Genomic DNA, 20,221 nt, shown 5'->3' with positions numbered 1-20,221 from the left:
TTTATTTAACTGATAAGAGAGCATCACCGGATGCAGCTTTCCTGACTTTTCTGTCTCGGAGACATCGTTCCCCAGTTCCAAGGCTTGGCAGAGATGGCAAATGCCTTATGTTGGGTGTTACAGCATCGGACACACCTTATTGTCAATAGAAAGGATCTATTTGTTCAAAGATACCTGTGACAATCAAATATATTTGAACATAACTTGCCACACACAGTGTGTGGGAAGGAACTGCAGATGCTGATTAACACTGAAGATAGACACAAGAAGCTGGAGCAACTTTAGAAACATAGAAAATAGGTGCAGGAGGAGGCCATTCAGCCCTTCGAGCCAGCACCACCATTCATTGTGATCATGGCTGATTGTCCCTAATCAATAACCCGTGCCTGCCTTCTCCCCATATCCCTTGACTCCACCAGCCTCTAGAGCTCTATCTAACTCTCTCTTAAATCCATCCAGTGACTTGGCCTCCACTGCCCTCTGTGGCAGGGAATTCCATAAATTCACAACTCTCTGGGTGATAAGGTTTTTTCTCACCTCACCAACATTCCTCACTGCTTTATTCTAAGACTGTGTCCCCTGGTTCTGGACTCGCCCAACATTGGGAACATTTTTCCTGCATCTAGCATGTCCAGTCCTTTTATAATTGTATATGTTTTCTATAAGATGCCCCCTCATCCTTCTAAACTCCAGTGAATACAAGCCTAGTCTTTTCAATCTTTCCTCATAAGACAGTCCCGCCATCCTAGGGATCAATCTCGTCATAACTTTGCTGGACACACACAAGTGTCGGGCTAATCTCACAGCCTATGTGCTGAATATTTACAAATCACCGCACAGTTACACTTGAGTTTCAAGCTTCTGATGAAAGACTGAGGGGCTAGAACAATTAAAAATAGTTTGATACTGAAGTCAGGAGGCCAGGAATGGCATAGAAACTCAGTCAAATTCAAGTCAATGAAACAGTTTACTCAAAAAATATGTCCCTGTTTTGAGAAAAAACGTGTTTTACTGTGTTATATAACATTTGTAAAGTACCATTTTAAATGCTGAGCTCATCTTCACTGGGATCTGATCCAAAATAGGGTTGGTTTGAGGCTTTATATCTTTGGACGCTGATTCTGGGTTAGATGGATGTTTAACTGACAAAGCTATTATTTTATCCTTGGGTCTGGTGCCCACACGTCCATCCAATGTACACAAATGTTTACATTTAAGATCCAAAATGAGCTTGGTGATAAGGTGGCAGAAAGCGGGTACATTGTAAATTACTGCACGCATTGATGCTGGCAGCTTTGCTCTTTGTGAAATGTGAACACTTGCATGTGAGGTATAATAATAATAATAATAATGGATGGGATTTATATAGCGCCTTTCTAGAATACTCAAGGCGCTTTACATCGCATTATTCATACACTCCTCAGTCACACTCGGTGGTGGTGAGGTATGATTGATAAGTTTGTGGATGGCCTTGAATTTGTTCAAAGACACAAAATGCTGGTGTAACTCAGGCAACATCTGTGGAGAACATGGATAGGTGACGTTTCACAGAGTGCTGGAGTAACTCAGCGGGTCAGGCAGCATCTGTGGACAACATGGATAGGTGACGTTTATCAGACAATACTTTTGTTGGTGTTGTGGATAGTGAGGATACTGGAACATTGGCAGATAGAATTTCAATAGACAATAGACAATAGGTGCAGGAGTAGGCCATTCGGCCCTTCGAGCCAGCACCGCCATTCAATGTGATCATGGCTGATCATCCCCAATCAGTACCCCGTTCCTGCCTTCTCCCCATATCCCCTGACTCCGCTATCTTTAAGAGCCCTATCTAGCTCTCTCTTGAAAGCATCCAGAGAACCAGCCTCCACCGCCCTCCACCGAGGCAGAGAATTCCACAGACTCACCACTCTCTGTGAGAAAAAGTGTTTCCTCGTCTCCGTTCAATTCACAGTGAATGGTGGAGCAGTGAGGAATGTTGGTGAACAGCGACACCTATGGGTTGAAGTTCGTCATCTTACAACCCAAAGGTGTGGACATTGAATTCTCCATTTGTAGTTAACCTCTAACAACCCCCTCTGCTTTCTTCCCCATCTCCCCCCCCCCAGCCCCTCGAGTGCTCCTCCTGGACCAGCACCTATTTCTCTCCTCCCCTTCCCCCTCCATTCCTTTCTCCGGCTTCACAATCGGCAACTATTCAATCGGTCTGGCTCACACCTTCTGTTTATACCTCTGGCCTTAGTTCCGACCATCTGCCCATCAAAACAAACCTTGCCTTCATCCATCTATTTCCTGCCGTGTTCTGTCCTGCCCCTCCTCTCTCCCAGCTTTCTTTACCCATAGGAAAAAGACACAAAGTGCTGGGGTGACTCATTTTACAATAAAGACACGTCACCTATCCATGTTCTCCACAGATGCTGCCTGACCCGCTGAGTTATGGTGCAGCAGCATCTATGGAGCTAAGGAAATAGGCAACGTTTCGGGCCGAAACCCTTCTGGAAATAGGCAACGTTTCGGGCCGAAACCCATAAGGGTTTCGGCTCGAAATGTTGCCTATTTCCTTAGCTCCATAGATGCAGCTGCACCCGCTGAGTTACTCCAGCACTCTGTGAAACGTCACCTATCCATGTTCTCCACAGATGCTGCCTGACCCACTGAGTTACTCCAGCACTGTGTGAAACGTCACCTATCCATGTTCTCCACAGATGCTGCCTGACCCACTGAGTTACTCCAGCACCCTGTGAAACGTCACCTATCCATGTTCTCCACAGATGCTGCCTGACCCGCTGAGTTACTCCAGCACTCTGTGAAACGTCACCTATCCATGTTCTCCACAGATGCTGCCTGACCCGCTGAGTTACTCCAGCACTGTGTGAAACGTCACCTATCCATGTTCTGCACAGATGCTGCCTGAAGTAGTGAAGTAGTGATGTGCTCGCAGTTAATACGGCATATGATTAAACTCACAATATTATCACGGCTGTAGATTATGTTCACTGTTAAAGTAGACAAAGCAGTGACAGTATTCACATTGAACATTTACTGACTTTAAAAACGGCAACTGAAATTTCATGTACGTTTATTTGTAAGATGCAAATAAAATGAATATTTTTGAGATACTGGCTGGTGTCTATATAATCACCCAGAGGGTTGTGAATCTGTGGAATTCTCTGCCGCAGAAGGCAGTGGAGGCCGATTCACTGGATTTTTTCAAGAATTAGATTTCGCTCTTAGGGCTAACGGAATCAAGGGATATGGGGAGAAGGCTGGAACGGGGTACTGATTGTGGATGATCAGCCATGATCACATTGAATGGCAGTGCTGGCTCGAAGGGCCGAATGGCCTACTCCTGCACCTATTTGCTATGTCTCTATAAACTTTCATAAAAATGTATTTTGCGATGATAGACACAAAATGCTGGAGTAACTCAGCTGGACAGGCGGGAAGGAGAGGAGCAATGGAGGATGTTTCAGGTCCAGACCCTTCTTCAGACAGAAGGTGTGGTGTTGGAGTGGTTCTGGGCTGACAAGCCCATCTCAGTTTCATTCTCTTTCACTTGCTGTTGGTCAGTGGATATTTTCCAAACTGCCCATAGGTGTCAGGTGTGATTTGGATGAAGATAAATCACTCGGCTGCAAGAGAGGAGATGAAGAAAGAAAATTGGGAAGGCTCGTCCTTTAAGAGGCTTTTAGACAGGCACATGGAAGTGGAGGCAGAGGTGATTGGATTAACTTGGCATCATGTGCGGCACAAACATTGTGGGCTGAAGGGCCTGTTCCTGTGCTATGTATCTTTGGTTGCTTGAAAGGCAGTTTTCACACAAGCAACCACAAATTTATTGCTTGCTAGTGCAGTGGGTGTAGTGACAACCTGGAATAGGTTACTGAGGGGTAACTTTCACACCAAGGGTGGTGGGTGTATGGAACCAGCTGCCACAGCAGATAGTTGAGGCCGGGACTATCCCAACGTTTAAGAAACAATTAGACAGGTACATGGATAGGACAGGTTTGGAGGGATAGGGACCAAGCGCAGGCAGGTGGGACTAGTGTAGCTGGGGCATGTTGGCCGGTGCGGGCAAGTTGGGCTGAAGGGCCTGTTTCCGTGCTGTATCACTCTATGATTCTATGACCACGTTTCAACAGCAACCTTAATATTTCTTTAGGTGTTATTTTTCTTCATTGTACTCTGTCATGCAGTTAGAAACATAGAAACATAGAAAATAGGTGCAGGAGGAGGCCATTCGGCCCTTCGAGCCTGCACCGCAATTCAATATGATCATGGCTGATCATCCAACAGTATCCTGTACCTGCCTTCTCTCCATACCCCCTGATCCCTTTAGCCACAAGGGCCACATCTAACTCCCTCTTAAATATAGCCAATGAACTGGCCTCAACTACCTTCTGTGGCAGAGAATTCCAGAGATTCACCACTCTCTGTGTGAAAAATGTTTTTCTCATCTCGGTCCTAAAAGATTTCCCCCTTATCCTTAAACTGTGACCCCTAGTTCTGGACCTCCCCAACATCGGGAACAATCTTCCTGCATCTAGCCTGTCCAACCCCTTAAGAATTTTGTACGTTTCTATAAGATCCCCCCTCAAACTAAATTCTAGCGAGTACAAGCCGAGTCTATCTTTGTTAAGGGGGAATTTATGTTTTTAATTAAAGACGTGTTGTTGTACAGAATATTTACAGGGTAATCCCCGGCAGACAGACTACCTCTGTGGAGATGCAGAGATCCGAGAATGAGGACTGCTTGTTAAAGTCTGATTGTAGATTCCTCCGCCAAGTCTCCAGCATGCTCTGTAAATCCAAATAAAGGTTTTCGGGGACACTGAATGAGTACATCCGATGCTTAAGGTTCTCAGTGATTCTGGGACAAATAGCAGAGACAGAGAAAGCCCGAAGTTGAGTCATGCCCAGACAGTTCTCAAAACTCTGGTTAAAATCAAACCAATATGAAGCAGGGAAGCCAAGGAGAAACCCAAATACAGTACACAGATTCCACTCGGGTGAGAAAATCTCACTGGTGGTAACAACACCTGGTGTGCTCATCTCTGCGTGAATTACCTGTGATTTCAGGTGCTTCCAAATAATGTCCACCTGGGCCTCGACTTGCTGTGTCACCCAGGACTCTGCCAGTTGTGGTGTCTTCCTGTGCAACGAAACATCAATGACTGGGACACCATCTCCCTGCAGTGTTCGTTCCAAGTGTCTGATGGTTCTGTTCAAGTTTGTTATTAAGATGTTGTCTTGTATGCTGAGGACGTGTAGTTGTTCGGAGAGAAGCCCAGTTTTCCACAGCTCCTGGACATAGTTCTGGATCTGTTCTGCATTTGATGCACAATAATCAAACAAGAAGGAAGGCTTCAGCCCGGAGTCGACAGCTAGGATTTCAGCGGCAAGCTGCAAGCAGCGAGACTTAGAAAAACCTTTCTTTCGGTTCATCCTTAAAGACTTCTGCGTCGCAAAGACCAGTTGCTCCTTCCTGACCGCCTCCATTCTGGTGACAATCACTCTAAAATACAAAATATAGATATAAACAGCCAAGGAAAAATCATCTGGTCAATTGACAGGAAAATTTAAGGAGATATTTGATTATGTTTTCTCCAAAATATCTAATGTGACGATCACAGTGGCTAACTAACTTTGTCTTGTTTTGGTTAAGTTTTAGTTTGTTGGGTTGTGTTAGAGGGGGTGAAACATGTTCTCTGTCTCTTCCTTCGGGGGAATGCGGCTTTTTCGTGTCGTATCCCCCTTCTCTGCCTCCGTCTGCGCTGAGGCCTAATGGCGGAGCTGGCGGCCTCCAGCCTGCGACCGACCCCGAGGTTCCGGAAGCGGAGCCAACCAGGACTTCCCAACGAGAGGCTGGCCGTCTTCGGGGCTAAGGCAGCGGTGGCCCGACTTGCTGGTGCGGCTTTCTGGCTTTCGGCGGCGGCCTGGAGCTGATGCAGCGGGGCTCGGAGCTGAGACTGCGGGACCCGGAGCTGGGGCAGCGGCCTGGAGCTGGGGCGGCTGCCCGGAGCGGAGACTGCGGGACCTGGAGCGGCGACTGCGGGACCCGGAGCTGGGGCGGCGGCCCGGAGCGGAGACTGCGGGACCCGGAGCTGGGGCGGCGGCCTGGAGCTGGGGCGGCTGCCCGGAGCTTATGCTGTGGCGGGCCGTCTCGGAGCGGAGACGGCGTTCCGGCTTTCGGCGGCGGCGACATCACCACGGAGGTCCGCTGGAATGGAGAGCAGAATCTTCGGCCTGGATCAATCGCCTCAGCGCAGAGGGAGAACAAGTAGGGAAGAGACGGAGACTAAGACTTTGCCTCCATCACAGTGAGGATGTGCTTGGTGAACTCACTGTGGTGGATGTTTAATTTGTGTTTATTGTATGTTTTGTTATTATTGATTCTGTGTATGACTGCAGGCAACATAATTTCGTTCAGACCGAAAGGTCTGAATGACAATAAAGGAATCTAATTTTAATTCTAATTCTAATTCTAAATGAAAATGGTCTCAATGGTAGAACTAACTCAGCGGGTGAGGCAGCATCTATGGAGCGAAGGAATAGGCGACGTTGGGTTGAGACCCTTCTTCAGACTGAAGAAGGGACTCGACCGGAGATGTCTCCAATCCCTTGCTCTAGAAATGCTGCCTAACCCGCTGGGGTTTCTCCAGCATTTTTGTCTACCTTCGATTTTCCAGCATCTGCAGTTCTTTCTTAAACATCAATGGTAGAACTAATGACTTCAGAATTTTATGCAGTTCCTCTGTATTCATAACTTTTTCGGAAAAGCAAGCTGTTGTTTTTGCTTGCACCAAGGACATTAGCATTCTTGCATTAATTATATGGTTATTAATTTATTGAGTGTATGAAGGAACTGCAAGATGCTGGTTTCCAACACAAAATGTCACCTATTCCTTATTCAGTTTTAGATTAGTATGGAGACACAGCTCGGAAACGGGCCCTACAGCTCACCGAGTCCGCATTGACCAGCGATCCCCGCACATTAACACAATCCTCCACACACCAGGGATATAGAAACATAGAAAATAATTGCAGGCGGCCATTTGGCCCTTCGAGTCAGCACCGCCATTCATTGTGATCATGGCTGATTGTCCCCAATCAATAAACCGTGCCTGCCTTCTCCCCATATCCCTTGAATCCACTAGCCCCTAGAGCTCTATCTAACTCTCTCTTAAATCCATCCAGTGACTTGGCCTCCACTGCCCTCTGTGGCAGGGAATTCCACAAATTCACAGCTCTCTGGGTGAAAATGTTTTTTCTCACCTCAGTCTTAAATGGCTTCTCCTTTATTCTAAGACTGTGGCCCCTGGTTCTGGACTCGCCCAACATTGGGAACATTTTTCCTGCATCTAGCTTGTCCAGTCCTTTTATAATTTTATATGTTTCTATAAGATTGCCCCTCATCCTTCTAAATTCCAGTGAATACAATTATACTGAATCAGCCTATAACCCTGAACACCTCCAGAGACGCTGCCTGACCCACTGAGTTACTTCAGCATTGTGTGCCCATCTTCTATTAATTGAATTCCTTTTACTGTTATATATTCTATGTGTGTGTTGTATGTTGTGCTGCTGCAAGTAAGAGGCTAATTGCTCTGTTATGTGTACATATGACAATTAAAGACTTTTGACTCTAGAACTGACGAACAAGCACCTCCACCCCCCTCTCCTCTCCCTGGCAACAGACACAAAATGCTAGAACAACACAGCCGGACAGGCAGCATCTCTGGAGCGATGAATAGGTGACGTTTCAGGGGCCTCCCCCCCTAGGAGAGGGTAGGGGGGGGGGGGTCAGGGAGAGGGTGGAGGGGGGCAGAGAGAGGGTGGGAGTGTGGGGGAGGGACAGGGAGAGGGTGGGAGTGTGGGGGAGGGACAGGGAGAGGGTGGGAGTGAGGGGGAGGGGCAGGGAGAGGGTGGGAGTGAGGGGGAGGGACAGGGAGAGGGTGGGAGTGAGGGGGAGGGACAGGGAGAGGGTGGGAGTGAGGGGGAGGGACAGGGAGGGTGGGAGTGAGGGGGAGGGACAGGGAGGGTGGGAGTGAGGGGGAGGGACAGGGAGAGGGTGGGAGTGAGGGGGAGGGACAGGATGAGGGTGGGAGTGCGGGGGGAGGGACAGGAGAGGGTGGGAAGTGAGGGGGAGGGACAGGAGGGGTGGGGGAGGGACAAGGAGAGGGCTGGGGAGTGGGAGGGGAGGTGATGGAAACCCACCCGGGGTGGACAGGGGTGGGGAGGGAGAGGGTGGGCGTGAGGGGGAGGGACAGGGAGAGGGTGGGGGAGGGACCAGGGAGAGGGTGGGGGAGTGGAGGGACGAGGGTGGGGGAGGGACAGGGAGAGGGTGGGAGTGAGGGGGAGGGACAGGGAGAGGGTGGGGGGGAGCAAACGACCCTTGGAGGGGGAGGAGAAAGGGGGAGAGGAGGTGGGGGGGGGAGAGAGACGGGGTATGGGGGGGAGGGGAGGTGTGCACTAGCTGGGGAGGGGGTATAGGGGGAGGGGGGCTGGGAGAGGGTGGGGGGTGAGGGGGGGCTCCATGGTGGACTACGGGGAGGGAGTCTCCGGGTGACGGCGGGGGGGGGGGGGAGGGGGGGGCCGTCTCCATGGTGACGGGGGGGGTGAGGGGAGGGGGGACCGTCTCATGGTGACGGGGGGCGAGGGGAGGGGGGAGTGATGGTGACGGGGGGGGGTGGGGGGACGGGGGGGGGTGAGGGGAGGGGGGCCGTCTCCATGGGACGGGGGGGGTGAGGGGAGGGGGGACCGTCTCAGGGTGACGGGGGGGGGTGCGGGGACGGGGGGGGTGAGGGGTGGTGAGGGGAGGGGGGAGTCCCATGGTGACGGGGGGGGTGAGGGGAGGGGGCCGTCTCCATGGTGACGGGGGGGGGAGAGGGGAGGGGGGGCCGTCTCCATGGTGACTACGGGGGGGGCGTCTCCATGGTGACGCCGGGGGGTGAGGGGAGGGGGGAGCGTCTCCATGGTGACGGCGGGGGGGGAGGGGAGGGGGGGGCCGTCTCCATGGTGACTACGGGGGGGCGTCTCCATGGTGACGCCGGGGGGTGAGGGGAGGGGGGGGCCGTCTCCATGGTGACTACGGGGGGGCGTCTCCATGGTGACGCCGGGGGGTGAGGGGAGGGGGGGGCGTCTCCATGGTGACGCCGGGGGGCGAGGGGAGGGGGGCCGTCTCCATGGTGACGGGGGGGGCCCATTACCTGGGGGGCGGGGCTACGACTCTCCGCGTCCTGGAGCCGCCGCTGGGCGCGGGGCATTGTGGGCAGGGACGGGCCCGGCGCATGCGCCCCACCGCGCCCGGACTTCGCGGCCCTTCGGCCCCACGTGCCACTGCTAGCCCGCCTGTGTGTTTGCCCAGCCTCTCCCCCTGAGGCTCAGGCCGGCCAATGGCCGCATAAATCATCTCTGCGCCAGGTGTGGGAAGGAACTGCAGGTGCTGGGTTAAACTGATACAGACATAAAGTGCTGGAGTAACTCAGTGGGACAGGCAGCAGCATCTGTGGAGAGAAGGGATGGGGGCGGTTCAGGTCGAGACCCTTCTTCAGACACAGTGTCTCGGACAGACAGACAGTAGACAATAGGTGCAGGAGTAGGCTATTCGGCCCTTCGAGCCAGCACCGCCATTCAATGTGATCATGGCTGATCATCCCCAATCAGTACCCCGTTCCTGCCTTCTCCCCATATCCCCTGACTCCGCTATCTTTAAGAGCCCTATCCAGCTCTCTCTTGAAAGTATCCAGAGAACCTGCCTCCACCGCCCTCTGAGGCAGAGAATTCCACAGACTCACCACTCTCTGTGAGAAAAAGTGTTTCCTCGTCTCCGTTCTAAATGGCTTACCCCTTATTCTTAAACTGTGGCCCCTGGTTCTGGACTTCCCCAACATCGGGAACAATCTTCCTGCATCTAGCCTGTCCAACCCCTTAAGAATTTTATATGTTTCAATTAGAAGCCCTCTCATCCTTTTAAATTCCAGAGTGTACAAGCACAGCCGCTCCGATCTATCAACATATGACAGTCCTGCCATCCCAGGAATTAACCTTGTGAACCTACGCGGCACGCCCTCTATCTTCGGTGTAAACCGGCATCTGCAGTTCCTTCCTACACAATATTATAGAGGGTTTGTCTTTCAAATGTTAATATTTACCTCTCACCTCGAGGTAGGCCTTTTGGCCCATCCAGGTGATTCTGGCAACCAGACCAATCCTATCAGTTTTCACATGCCCATTTGGAGCCAATCAATCCAACAATACACACACACACACGTCTTTGGGATGTGGGATGTGGGAGGAAACCGGACTACCCAGACAATCCCACAGGGAGAACGTGCAAACTCCAGCCACTGAATTCAGCCCTGAACTCTGGCTCAGTGAAGCTGTTCTACAGAGCCATTGCCTTCTCTTAGTTTAGTCTAGTTTATTGTCACGTATACCGAGGTACAGTGAAAACATAGAAACATAGATAATAGGTGCAGGAGTAGGCCATTCGGCCATTTGAGCCTGCACCGCCATTCAATGTGATCATGGCTGATCATCCAACTCAGTATCCTGTACCTGCCTTCTCTCCATACCCCCTGATCCCTTTAGCCACAAGGGCCACATCTAACTCCCTCTTAAATATAGCCACAAAAAGACAGGCAGCATCTCTGGAGAGAAGGAATGGATGAAGTTTCGGGTTGAGACCCTTCTTCACACAGGATGATTTGGGTTGAGACGCTTCTTCAGACTGGGTCTGAAGAAGGGTCTCGACCCGAAACATCACCCATTCCTTCTCTCCAGAGATACTGCCTGTCCCGCTGAGTTACTCCGGCTTTTTGGGTCTTATTGAAGATATTCCAAGGGTCTCCGATGAGGTGGATAGGAGGTCAGGACCATACTGTGGTTGGTTGGTCAGCGATGACAGTAATGGCCAGGCTATCTGATTTGACATGGATCACTCCCTCCTGGCAAGGAGAACTATTTTTATTTCAGACTTTGAGCATCGGCAAGCTGTTGATGGACAGCTGGGGTTGAAGGATCACCATCACCAAAAATCTTGGACCACCACCACCACTCAAAGCCACTGAGAGATGGACAGTGGGAAATGCCCAAACCATCCCCTCACATCACAAGATAAACAAGTCTGTATTTCATGATATATGATTGCCGTTTAATTTCTGTGACACAAACTATGTCCTGTACACCAAGTATGACAAGTATTATTCCAATGTGACTGATTGACTAAAATGTTACATAGTGCTGAGCTTTTAATAGCAAAGGTGACATTTTAATGTTTCAGTTTACTCCAAACTGAATATGTTGATGTAATTTGCATTCTAATTACCCAGTGGTGTAAATATGGAATCAGTTTGATCAATGCGACCAGGCTGAATGGTGTAAGAGATTCTGTACTTTGTTGACCAGTCTCTCTTTGTGATCAATTAGTTTCCGGCGACACTCGATGACTTGCTCTTGCATTTCAAGGATTTGCCTTCCCAACGTGAGGATGGACTTCACGTCACATTCACTCCAGGAGAAAGCTGGTGGTGGGATGAGAGAAGGAAGTCAGAATCTTTACATGCAACAATTAAAGACCAAATTTGCAACGTTAAACCATTATTGTATTAACACATTTGTTGCATTTTTTCCAAACTAGGTTTAGGTTTATTCATATCACGTTTACTGTTGTTGGTTAGGTTTGGTTTTTTTTCACCTACCATCATAGTGAGGAATGTGGAGGAGTCACTGTGGTGGATGTTTATGTTAAAATGTGTTTTGTGCATTCTGTTGCGTTTTATTGGTATGACTGTACGGCAAATGAAATTCCTCGTATGTTGCAAAACATACTTGGCTAATAAAGTATGATTGTGATTGTGGACCAAGGTTCAGCGAGAATATTTGTTTTGAATTCGATCCAATCCGATCAGATAATACTAAACCTCAAACCAAACAATGACTAGTGCTGGAGTAACTCAGCGGGTCAGGCAGCATCTGTGGAGAACATGGATAGGTGACGTTTCACAGAGTGCTGGAGTAACTCAGCGGGTCAGGCAGCATCTGTGGAGAACATGGATAGGTGACGTTTCACAGAGTGCTGGAGTAACTCAGTGGGTCAGGCAGCATCTGTAGAGAACATGGATAGGTGACGTTTCACAGAGTGCTGGAGTAACTCAGCGGGTCAGGCAGCATCTGTGGAGAACATGGATAGGTGACGTTTCACAGAGTGCTGGAGTAACTCAGTGGGTCAGGCAGCATCTGTGGAGAACATGGATAGGTGACGTTTCACAGAGTGCTGGAGTAACTCAGCGGGTGCAGCAGCATCTGTGGAGAACATGGATAGGTGACGTTTCACAGAGTGCTGGAGTAACTCAGCGGGTGCAGCAGCATCTGTGGAGAACATGGATAGGTGACGTTTCACAGTGATATTTCAGGGTCAGGACCCTTCTTCAGATTCAAACGGCCCATTCTGAAGAGGATGCTAACCTGAAAAGTCACCTGTCCACGTTCTCCACAGATGCTGCCTGACCTACTGAGTTACTCCAGCACTCTGTGTGTGTTTGTGTGAATCTGTGTGGGAGACTCACCCTGCTCAAGCGGAGGAGACACGGTCGGTCCGCCCCCTCCCTCTGTGGTGTTTGTCGACAGTGTGGAGTTCAGCGCTAGCTTGGTATGGTCACCATGCTCCTCTGGAACATTTTCCAGCATTGGGGAACCTGCAGGAACAGTAGAGGTGGCATTGGGACAGATAATGGAACTGGCAGGGGTTGGAGGGATAGAAACATAGACAATAGGTGCAGGAGTAGGCCATTCAGCCCTTCGAGCCACCACCACCATCCAATATGATTATGGCTGATCATACACAATCAGTACCCCGTTCCTGCTTCCTCCCCATATCCCTTGATTCCGTTAGCCCTAAGAGCTAAATCCAACTCTCTCTTGAAAACATCCAGTGAATTGGCCTCCACTGCCTTCTGTGGCAGAGAATTCCATAGATTCACAACTCTCTGGGTGAAAACGTTTTTCCTCGTCTCAGTCCTAAATGGCCGACCCCTTATTCTTAAACAGTGACCCCTGGTTCTGGACTCCCCCCAACATCGGGAACATTTTTCCTGCATCTAGCCTGTCCAATACTTTAAGAATTGTGTATGTTTCTAAAAGATACCCTCTCATCCTTCTAAATTCCAGTGAATACAAGCCCAGTCAATCCGTTCTTTCATCATATGTCAGCCCCGCCATCCCGGGAATTAACCTGGTGAACCTAAGCTGCACTCCCTCAATAGCAAGACTGATTGATTGAAAGGGTACAGCATGGAAACAGGCCCTTCGGCCCACCGAATCGATATAGCATTCGTTCTGTGATTTAATTAAGTTTGGTTTAGTTTAGAGATACAGCACAGAAACAGGCCCTTCGGCCCATCGATGCCACGCCGACCGGCGATCGCCCGTTCTATGTTATCCCACTTTCTCATCCGCTCCTGACAGATGCCTCAAAACGCTGACAATTCAGTAACGAGCACATTAATATGATGCCCCGTGTTTCACAGCCTGTTATCTTAATGAATGCACGAGTCCACTTCAGACTGTGAGGATCATTAATAACTAACCTGTGTGTTGAATGCGATCAATAAACACACATACCTTTATACCGTTTCCAGAAGTCCTCCTGCAAAACAAAAACCCTTTTCATTTATGATACATGAAGAAGCAGTCTCGCTGGGTTATTCAGGAGACCTGCATGTTGCTGGAAGCTCGGATAATATGACACTGCGCGTCGGAGTGTTTAATCCCTCCTGTGAATTCCTTGGTTGGCAGCCTCCTACCTTCCTACCGACTGCCCCAGAGCCGTTTTAGTTGAGTTTAGTGATACAGCATGGAAACAGAAAGTGGACAAAAATGCTGGAGAAACTCAGCGGGTGAGGCAGCATCTATGGAGCGAAGGAATAGGACCGAGATGAGGAAAAAAAATTTCACACAGAGAGTGGTGAATCTCTGGAACTCTCTGCCACAGAAAGTAGTTGAGGCCAGTTCATTGGCTACATTTAAGAGGGGGTTAGATGTGACCCCTTGTGGCTAAAGGGATCAGGGGGTATGGAGAGAAGGCAGGTACAGGATACTGAGTTGGATGTTCAGCCATGATCATATTGAATGGTGGTGCAGGCTCGAAGGGCCGAATGGCCTACTCCTGCAACTATTTTCTATGTTTCGGGACGAGACCTTCCCTCCATAGATGCTGCCTCACCCGCTGAGTTTCTCCAGCATTTTTGTCTACGTTCGATTTTTCCATCATCTGCAGTTCTTCTTAAACACAGTATAGAAACAAGGCCTTCGGCCCCACCAAGTCCGTGCCAACCAGAGATAGATAGATTGGAGGAACAGCACCTCATATTTCACTTGGGTAGCTTACACCCCAGAGGTATGAACATTGACTTCTCTAACTTCAAGTAGCCCTTGCTTTCCCTCTCTCTCCATCCCTCCCCCTTCCCAGTTCTCCCACCAGTCTGACTGTCTCCGACTACATTCTATCCCTGTCCCACCCACTCCCCTGACTGAAGAAGGGTCTCGACCCAAAATGTCACCCATGCCTTCTTTCCAGAGATACTGCCAGTCCTACTGAGTTACTCCAGCATTTTGTGTCTACTATAGATAGATTCTTGTTTAGTTCAAGTGGCAGAGATTATGGGGAGAAGACAAGAGAATGGGGTTAGGAGGGAGAGATAGATCAGCCATGATTGAATGGTGGAGTGGATTTGATGGGCCGAATGGCCTCATTCTACTATTCCTTATGACCTTATGGCCAAAGGATCACCCATACACCATTACAACACCTACACTAACTACCTACTGTCCTACACACACTAAGGCGACAGAAGCCAATTAACCTACAAACCTTTGGAATGTGGGAGAAAACCAGAGCACCAGAGGACATAGGTTCAAGGTGAAAGGGAAAAGATTTAATAGGAATCTGAGGGGTGACATTTTCACACAAAGGGTGGTGGGTGTATGGAACGAGCTGCCGGAGGAGGCAGTTGAGGCTGGGACTATCCCAACATTTAAGAAACAGTTAGACAGATACATGGATAGGACAGGTTTGTAGGGATATGGACCAAACGTGGGCAGGTGGGACTAGTGTAGCTGGGACATGTTGGCCAGTGTGGGCAAACTGGGCCGAAGGGCCTGTTTCCACACTGTATCACTCTATGACTAGTGTAATTGGGGCATGTTGGCCGGTGTGGGCAAGTTGGGCCGAAGGGCCTGTTTCCACACTGTATCACGCTATGACTCTACGACTCGATAGGTTCTTGATTAGTGCGGGTGTCAGAGATTATGGGGAGCAGGCAGGAGAATTGGATTAGGAGGGAGAGATAGATCAGCCATGGTTGAATGGCAGAGTAGACTTGATGGGCCGAATGGCCTAATTCTACACCTATTCCTTGTGACCATAGCAACATTTCTTAGAGCCCTGTACATGAGAGAGATGGGCCGAAGGGCCTGTATCCATGCTGTATGGCTCTGTGCCTCACCGTTTTTTGATCATCTTTGAAAAACTCCCGGGCCTCTTCCTTGGAGCACGTCTCCTCGAAGCATTCCCTCTGCAGGTCGTTGCCTAGCAACTCCTCCAGACCCGCGTTAGCTCTGCGCGCCCGCGACAGGAAGCTGTTGGCCACCGGCTTCTGCACGAACACTGAGGGAGGAAAGGTCAGAAGGGATAGGAGCAGAATTCAGCCATTCGGCCCATCAAATCTACCCCACCATTCTATCACGGCTGATCTATCTCTCCTTCCCAAACCCATTCTCCTGCCTTCTCCCCCTAACCCCTGACACCCGTACTAATCAAGAATCTATCTGTCTCTGCCTTAAAAATATCCACTGACTTGTGGCCTCCACAGCCGTCTGTGGCAAAGAATTCCACAGATTCACCACCCTCTGACTAAAGAAATTCCACCTTATCTCCTTCCTAAAGGAACGTACTTCAATTCTGAGGCTGTGACCTCTAGTCCTAGACTCTCCCAATAGTGGAAACATCCTCTCCATATCCACTCTATCCAGGCCTTTCATTATACTATATGGGGTGGGGAGATTGCAATCTTCACGTGGCTCGCCCTGTTTCGGCGAATGCAATCAACCCGGCGTGCACAATCAAATAAGATCAAATAGAACAAGTTGACCGACAACTTTAGGCTGTGCACGCCATACCCAAGAAGAAGACTATTCTATATGTTTCAATGAGCTCAAAGGCTGGAGGGCCGAAACGTCACCTATTCCATCGCTCCACAGATGCTGCCTCACCCACTGAGTTTCTCCAGCATTTTTATCTACCTTAAATGGTGTTTACAGTTACTTACAGCAGTTCACCTGTCCACACAGGTAAAGCAGGATGATGACTTCTCTGCTTTTCACCCTTGCATTCATGTTCATTCCTAAATCTTTTCCTCGGGCTGTGAAAGACGACGGAGGATTCGCGAGGAATGGTTTTGAAACGGATGCTGATCAATAGTTTGTCAGTGAGGCCACTGGTCTTATTTACCGCAAATATCCAGTTAATCAATAGCTCGACCAGGCTGCTACCCAAATGCCAAAAACACCACTTCCAGTAAAAGCAATTTCAACATTGTACACTTCTGGGTGTAGGTCAAAATCTTAAACAGAGTCATAGAGTGATACAGTGTGGAAACAGGCCCTTCGGCCCAACTTGCCCACACTGGCCAACAATGTCCCAGCTACACCAGTCATAGATACAGCATGGAAACAGGCCCTTCGGCCCAACTTGCCCACACTGGCCAACAATGTCCCAGCTACACTAGTCATAGAGGGATACAGCACGGAAACAGGCCCTTCGACCCAACTTGCCCACACCAACCAACAATATCCCAGCTACACTAGTCCCACCTGCCCGCGTTTGGTCCATATCCCTCCAAACCTGTCCTATCGATGTACCTGTCTAACTGTTTCTTAAACGTTGGGATAGTCCTAGCCTCAACTACCTCCTCTGGCAGTAGACAAAAAATGCTGGAGAAACTCAGCGGGTGAGGCAGCATCTATGGAGAAAAGGAGTAGGCGACGTTTTGGGTCGAGACCCTTCTTCAGACTGATGTTGGCGGGGCGGGAACAAGAAAGGAAGTGGCGGCAACAGTAGGCTATGTGGGAGAGCCGGGAAGGGGGAGGGGAAGAAGGGAGAAAGCAAGGACTACCTGAAATTAGAGAAGACCTCCTCTGGCAGCTGGACAGGAAGCAAAGAGTAGGAGTGAACGGATCCTTTTCAGAATGGCAGGCAGTGGCGAGTGGAGTGCTGCAAGGCTCGGTGTTGGGGCCGCAACTGTTTACCAAATATATTAATGATTTGGAAGAGGGAATTAGGAGCAACACTAGCAAGTTTGCGGATGACACAAAGCTGGGTGGCAGTGTGAACTGTGAAGAGGATGTTAAGAGGTTGCAGGGTGACCTGGACAGATTGAGTGAGTGGGCAGATGCGTGGCAGATGCAGTATAATATAGATAAATGTGAAGTTATCCACTTTGGTGGCAAAAACAAGGGGGCAGATTATTATCTCAATGGGGTTAGGTTAGGTAAGGGGGAGGTGCAGCGAGACCTGGGTGTCCTTGTACACCGGTCACTGAAAGTTGGCGTGCAGGTACAGCAGGCAGTGAAGAAATCTAATGGAATGTTGGCCTTCATAACAAGAGGATTTCAGTATAGGAGTAGAGAGATTCTTCTGCAGTTGTATAGGGCTCTGGTGAGACCACATCTGGAGTATTGTGTACAGTTTTGGTCTCCTAATTTGAAGAAGGACATCCTTGTGATTGAGGCAGTGCAGCGTAGGTTCACGAGATTAATCCCTGGGATGGCAGGACTGTCATATGAGGAAAGATTGAAAAGACTAGGCTTGTATTCACTGGAGTTTAGAAGGATGAGGGGGTAACTTTATAGAAACATATAAAATTATAAAAGGACTGGACAAGCTAGATGCAGGAAAAATTTTCCCAATGTTGGGTGAGTCCAGAACCAGGGGCCACAGTCTTAGAATAAAGGGGAGGCCATTTAAGACTGAGGTGAGAAAAAGCTTTTTCACCCAGATAGTTGTGAATTTATAGAATTCAGATTCAGATTCAGATTCAATTTTAATTGTCATTGTCAGTGTACAGTACAGAGACAACGAAATGCATTACAACGAAATTCTAAGTTCTAAATTCCCTGCCACAGAGGGCAACTTGGCCTCCACTGCCACAGATGGCAACTTGGCCTCCACTGCCACAGAGGGCAGTGGAGGCCAAGTCACTGGATGGATTTAAGAGAGAGTTAGATAGAGCTCTAGGGGCTAGTGGAGTCAAGGGATATGGGGAGAAGGCAGGCACGGGTTATTGATAGGGGACGATCAGCCATGATCACAATGAATGGCGGTGCTGGCTTGAAGGGCCGAATGGCCTCCTCCTGCGCCTATTTTCTATGTTTCTATGTACCATACACCCACCACCCTCTGTGTGAACGCTAACATTCTGTGTGGCTATTTGGGGTGGGGACAGTTCCCTGGGCCGGGTGCAATAATGCACACATCCTGCCATTGACCGAATTGTGCAAAACATTTGTTTCTTAATGGGGCACAGGTAACTGCAGATGCAGATGGAATCTTGCACAAAACACAAAGTGCTGGAGGAACTCAACGGGTCTGGCAGCATCTGTGGACTGAATGGAGGAGGTGGAGAGAGACAATAGGTGCAGGAGTAGGCCATTGGGCCCTTCGAGCCAGCACCGCCATTCAATGTGATCATCCACAATCAGTACCCCGTTCCTGCCTTCTCCCTATATCTCCTGACTCCGCTATCTTTAAGAGCCCTATCTAGCTCTCTCTTGAACGTATCCAGAGAACCGGCCTCCACCGCCCTCTGAGGCAGAGAATTCCACACTCACCACTCTCTGTGAGAAAAAGTGTTTCCTCGCCTCCATTCTAAATGGCTTGCCCCTTATTCTTAAACTGTGGTCCCTGGTTCTGGACTCCCCCAACATCGGGAACATGTTTCCTGCCTCTAGCGTGTCCAAGCCCTTAACAATTTTATATGTTTCAATGAGATTTTCCTCTCATCCTTCTAAACTACAGAGTGTACAAGCCCAGCCGCTCCATTCTCTCAGCATATGACAGTCCCGCCATCCCGGGAATTAACCGTGTAAACCTACGCTGCACTCCCTCAATAGCAAGAATGTCCTTCCTCAAATTAGGGGACCAAAACTGCACACAATACTCCAGGTGTGGGTAGAAAAAAATGCTGGAGAAACTCAGCGGGTGCAGCAGCATCTATGGAGCGAAGTAAATAGGCAACGTTTCGGGCCGAAACCCCGTGGGGAAGTAGCTATTCCTGAACCTGGTTGTTGCAGTCTTCAGGCTCCTGTACCTTCTACCTGAAGGTAGCAGGGAGATGAGTGTGTGGCCAGGATGGTGTGGGTCTTTGATGATACTGCCAGCCTTTTTGAGGCAGCGACTGCGATAAATCCCCTCGATGGAAGGAAGGTCAGAGCCGATGATGGACTGGGCAGTGTTTACTACTTTTTGTAGTCTCTTCCTCTCCAGGGCGCTCAAGTTGCCGAACCAAGCCATGATGCAACCTGTCAGCATGCTCTCTACTGTGCACCTGTAGACGTTGATGATCCACCTGAGGACCTTCTCCAAGGCAGCAGCGGGTAGAGCTGCTGCCTCACAGCGCCAGAGACCCAGGTTCGATCCAGACCTCGGGTGTTGGTGTGGAGTTTGTATGTTCTCACTGGGACCTCGTGGGTTTTCTCCGGGTGCTCCGGTTTCCTCCCCTTTGCAATTTGTCCATGTAAGGAGTGGATGAGAATGTGGGATAACGGAACTAGTGTGAACAGGTGATCGCTGGCCGGTGCGGGCCGAAGGGCCTGTTCCGTGCTGTTTCTCCAAAAAACCTTTTATCTACACACTGACACCACTATCTTTAGCAGTTTCTGGTCTAGTTAAGATCATGATTGTTTTTGCCAATGTTGATGTAATGGCTCATATAATGGCTGTGTCCAAACATAGAAACATAGACAACAGGTGCAGGAGTAGGCCATTCGGCCCTTCGAGCCTGCACCGCCATTTAATTTGATCACGGCTGATCATCCACAATCAGTACCCCGTTCCTGCTTTCTCCCCATATCCCTTGATTCCGTTAGCCCTAAGAGCTAAATCTAACTCTCTCTTGAAAACATCCAGTGAATTGTCCTCCACTGCCTTCTATGGCAGAGAATT

General features: G+C 49.5%; 2 protein-coding genes across 3 annotated transcripts; both read right to left on the bottom strand.

Annotated features, from left to right (window-relative positions):
- Positions 1-3,323: 3,323 nt before the first annotated feature.
- LOC116987070 (coagulation factor X-like) lies at positions 3,324-16,502 on the bottom strand. 2 transcript variants are annotated; one of them, XM_033042976.1, is made up of 6 exons: positions 16,329-16,502; positions 15,507-15,667; positions 13,624-13,648; positions 12,570-12,698; positions 11,362-11,525; positions 3,324-3,373 (listed from the first exon to the last, which is right to left on the bottom strand). In XM_033042976.1, exons 1-6 carry the CDS (start codon positions 16,399-16,401, stop codon positions 3,371-3,373), a joined length of 555 nt encoding a protein of 184 aa, XP_032898867.1. In that variant the 5' UTR covers positions 16,402-16,502; the 3' UTR covers positions 3,324-3,370. The 2 variants fall into 2 exon arrangements, with proteins under 2 accessions (XP_032898867.1, XP_032898865.1); XM_033042974.1 differs by lacking the exon at positions 3,324-3,373 and having other exon boundaries at positions 11,134-11,525.
- c24h1orf74 (chromosome 24 C1orf74 homolog) lies at positions 4,630-5,607 on the bottom strand. The gene has a single exon (XM_033042973.1). The coding sequence runs from the start codon at positions 5,497-5,499 to the stop codon at positions 4,687-4,689; it is 813 nt and encodes a 270-aa protein (XP_032898864.1). The 5' UTR covers positions 5,500-5,607; the 3' UTR covers positions 4,630-4,686.
- Positions 16,503-20,221: the final 3,719 nt, after the last annotated feature.

Source organism: Amblyraja radiata, chromosome 24 (genome assembly GCF_010909765.2).
Source record: "Amblyraja radiata isolate CabotCenter1 chromosome 24, sAmbRad1.1.pri, whole genome shotgun sequence".
Taxonomy (NCBI): Eukaryota; Metazoa; Chordata; class Chondrichthyes; order Rajiformes; family Rajidae; genus Amblyraja; species Amblyraja radiata.
Note: the sequence above shows the minus strand (reverse complement) of the source record. Positions and strands in the feature narration are given on the sequence as shown.

Bases quoted from the DNA above. Each gene is read 5' to 3' on its own strand.
- LOC116987070 (XM_033042976.1), bottom strand. From the start codon at position 16,401: ATGAACATGAATGCAAGGGTGAAAAGCAGAGAAGTCATCATCCTGCTT. The intron at 12,699-13,623 runs GTATGTGTGTTT...CTGTTCCTGCAG, and splicing joins CTTCTGGAAACGGTATAAAG to GTTCCCCAATGCTGGAAAAT. The intron at 11,526-12,569 runs GTGAGTCTCCCA...TCCCACCACCAG, and splicing joins GTCTCCTCCGCTTGAGCAGG to CTTTCTCCTGGAGTGAATGT.
- c24h1orf74 (XM_033042973.1), bottom strand. From the start codon at position 5,499: ATGGAGGCGGTCAGGAAGGAGCAACTGGTCTTTGCGACGCAGAAGTCT.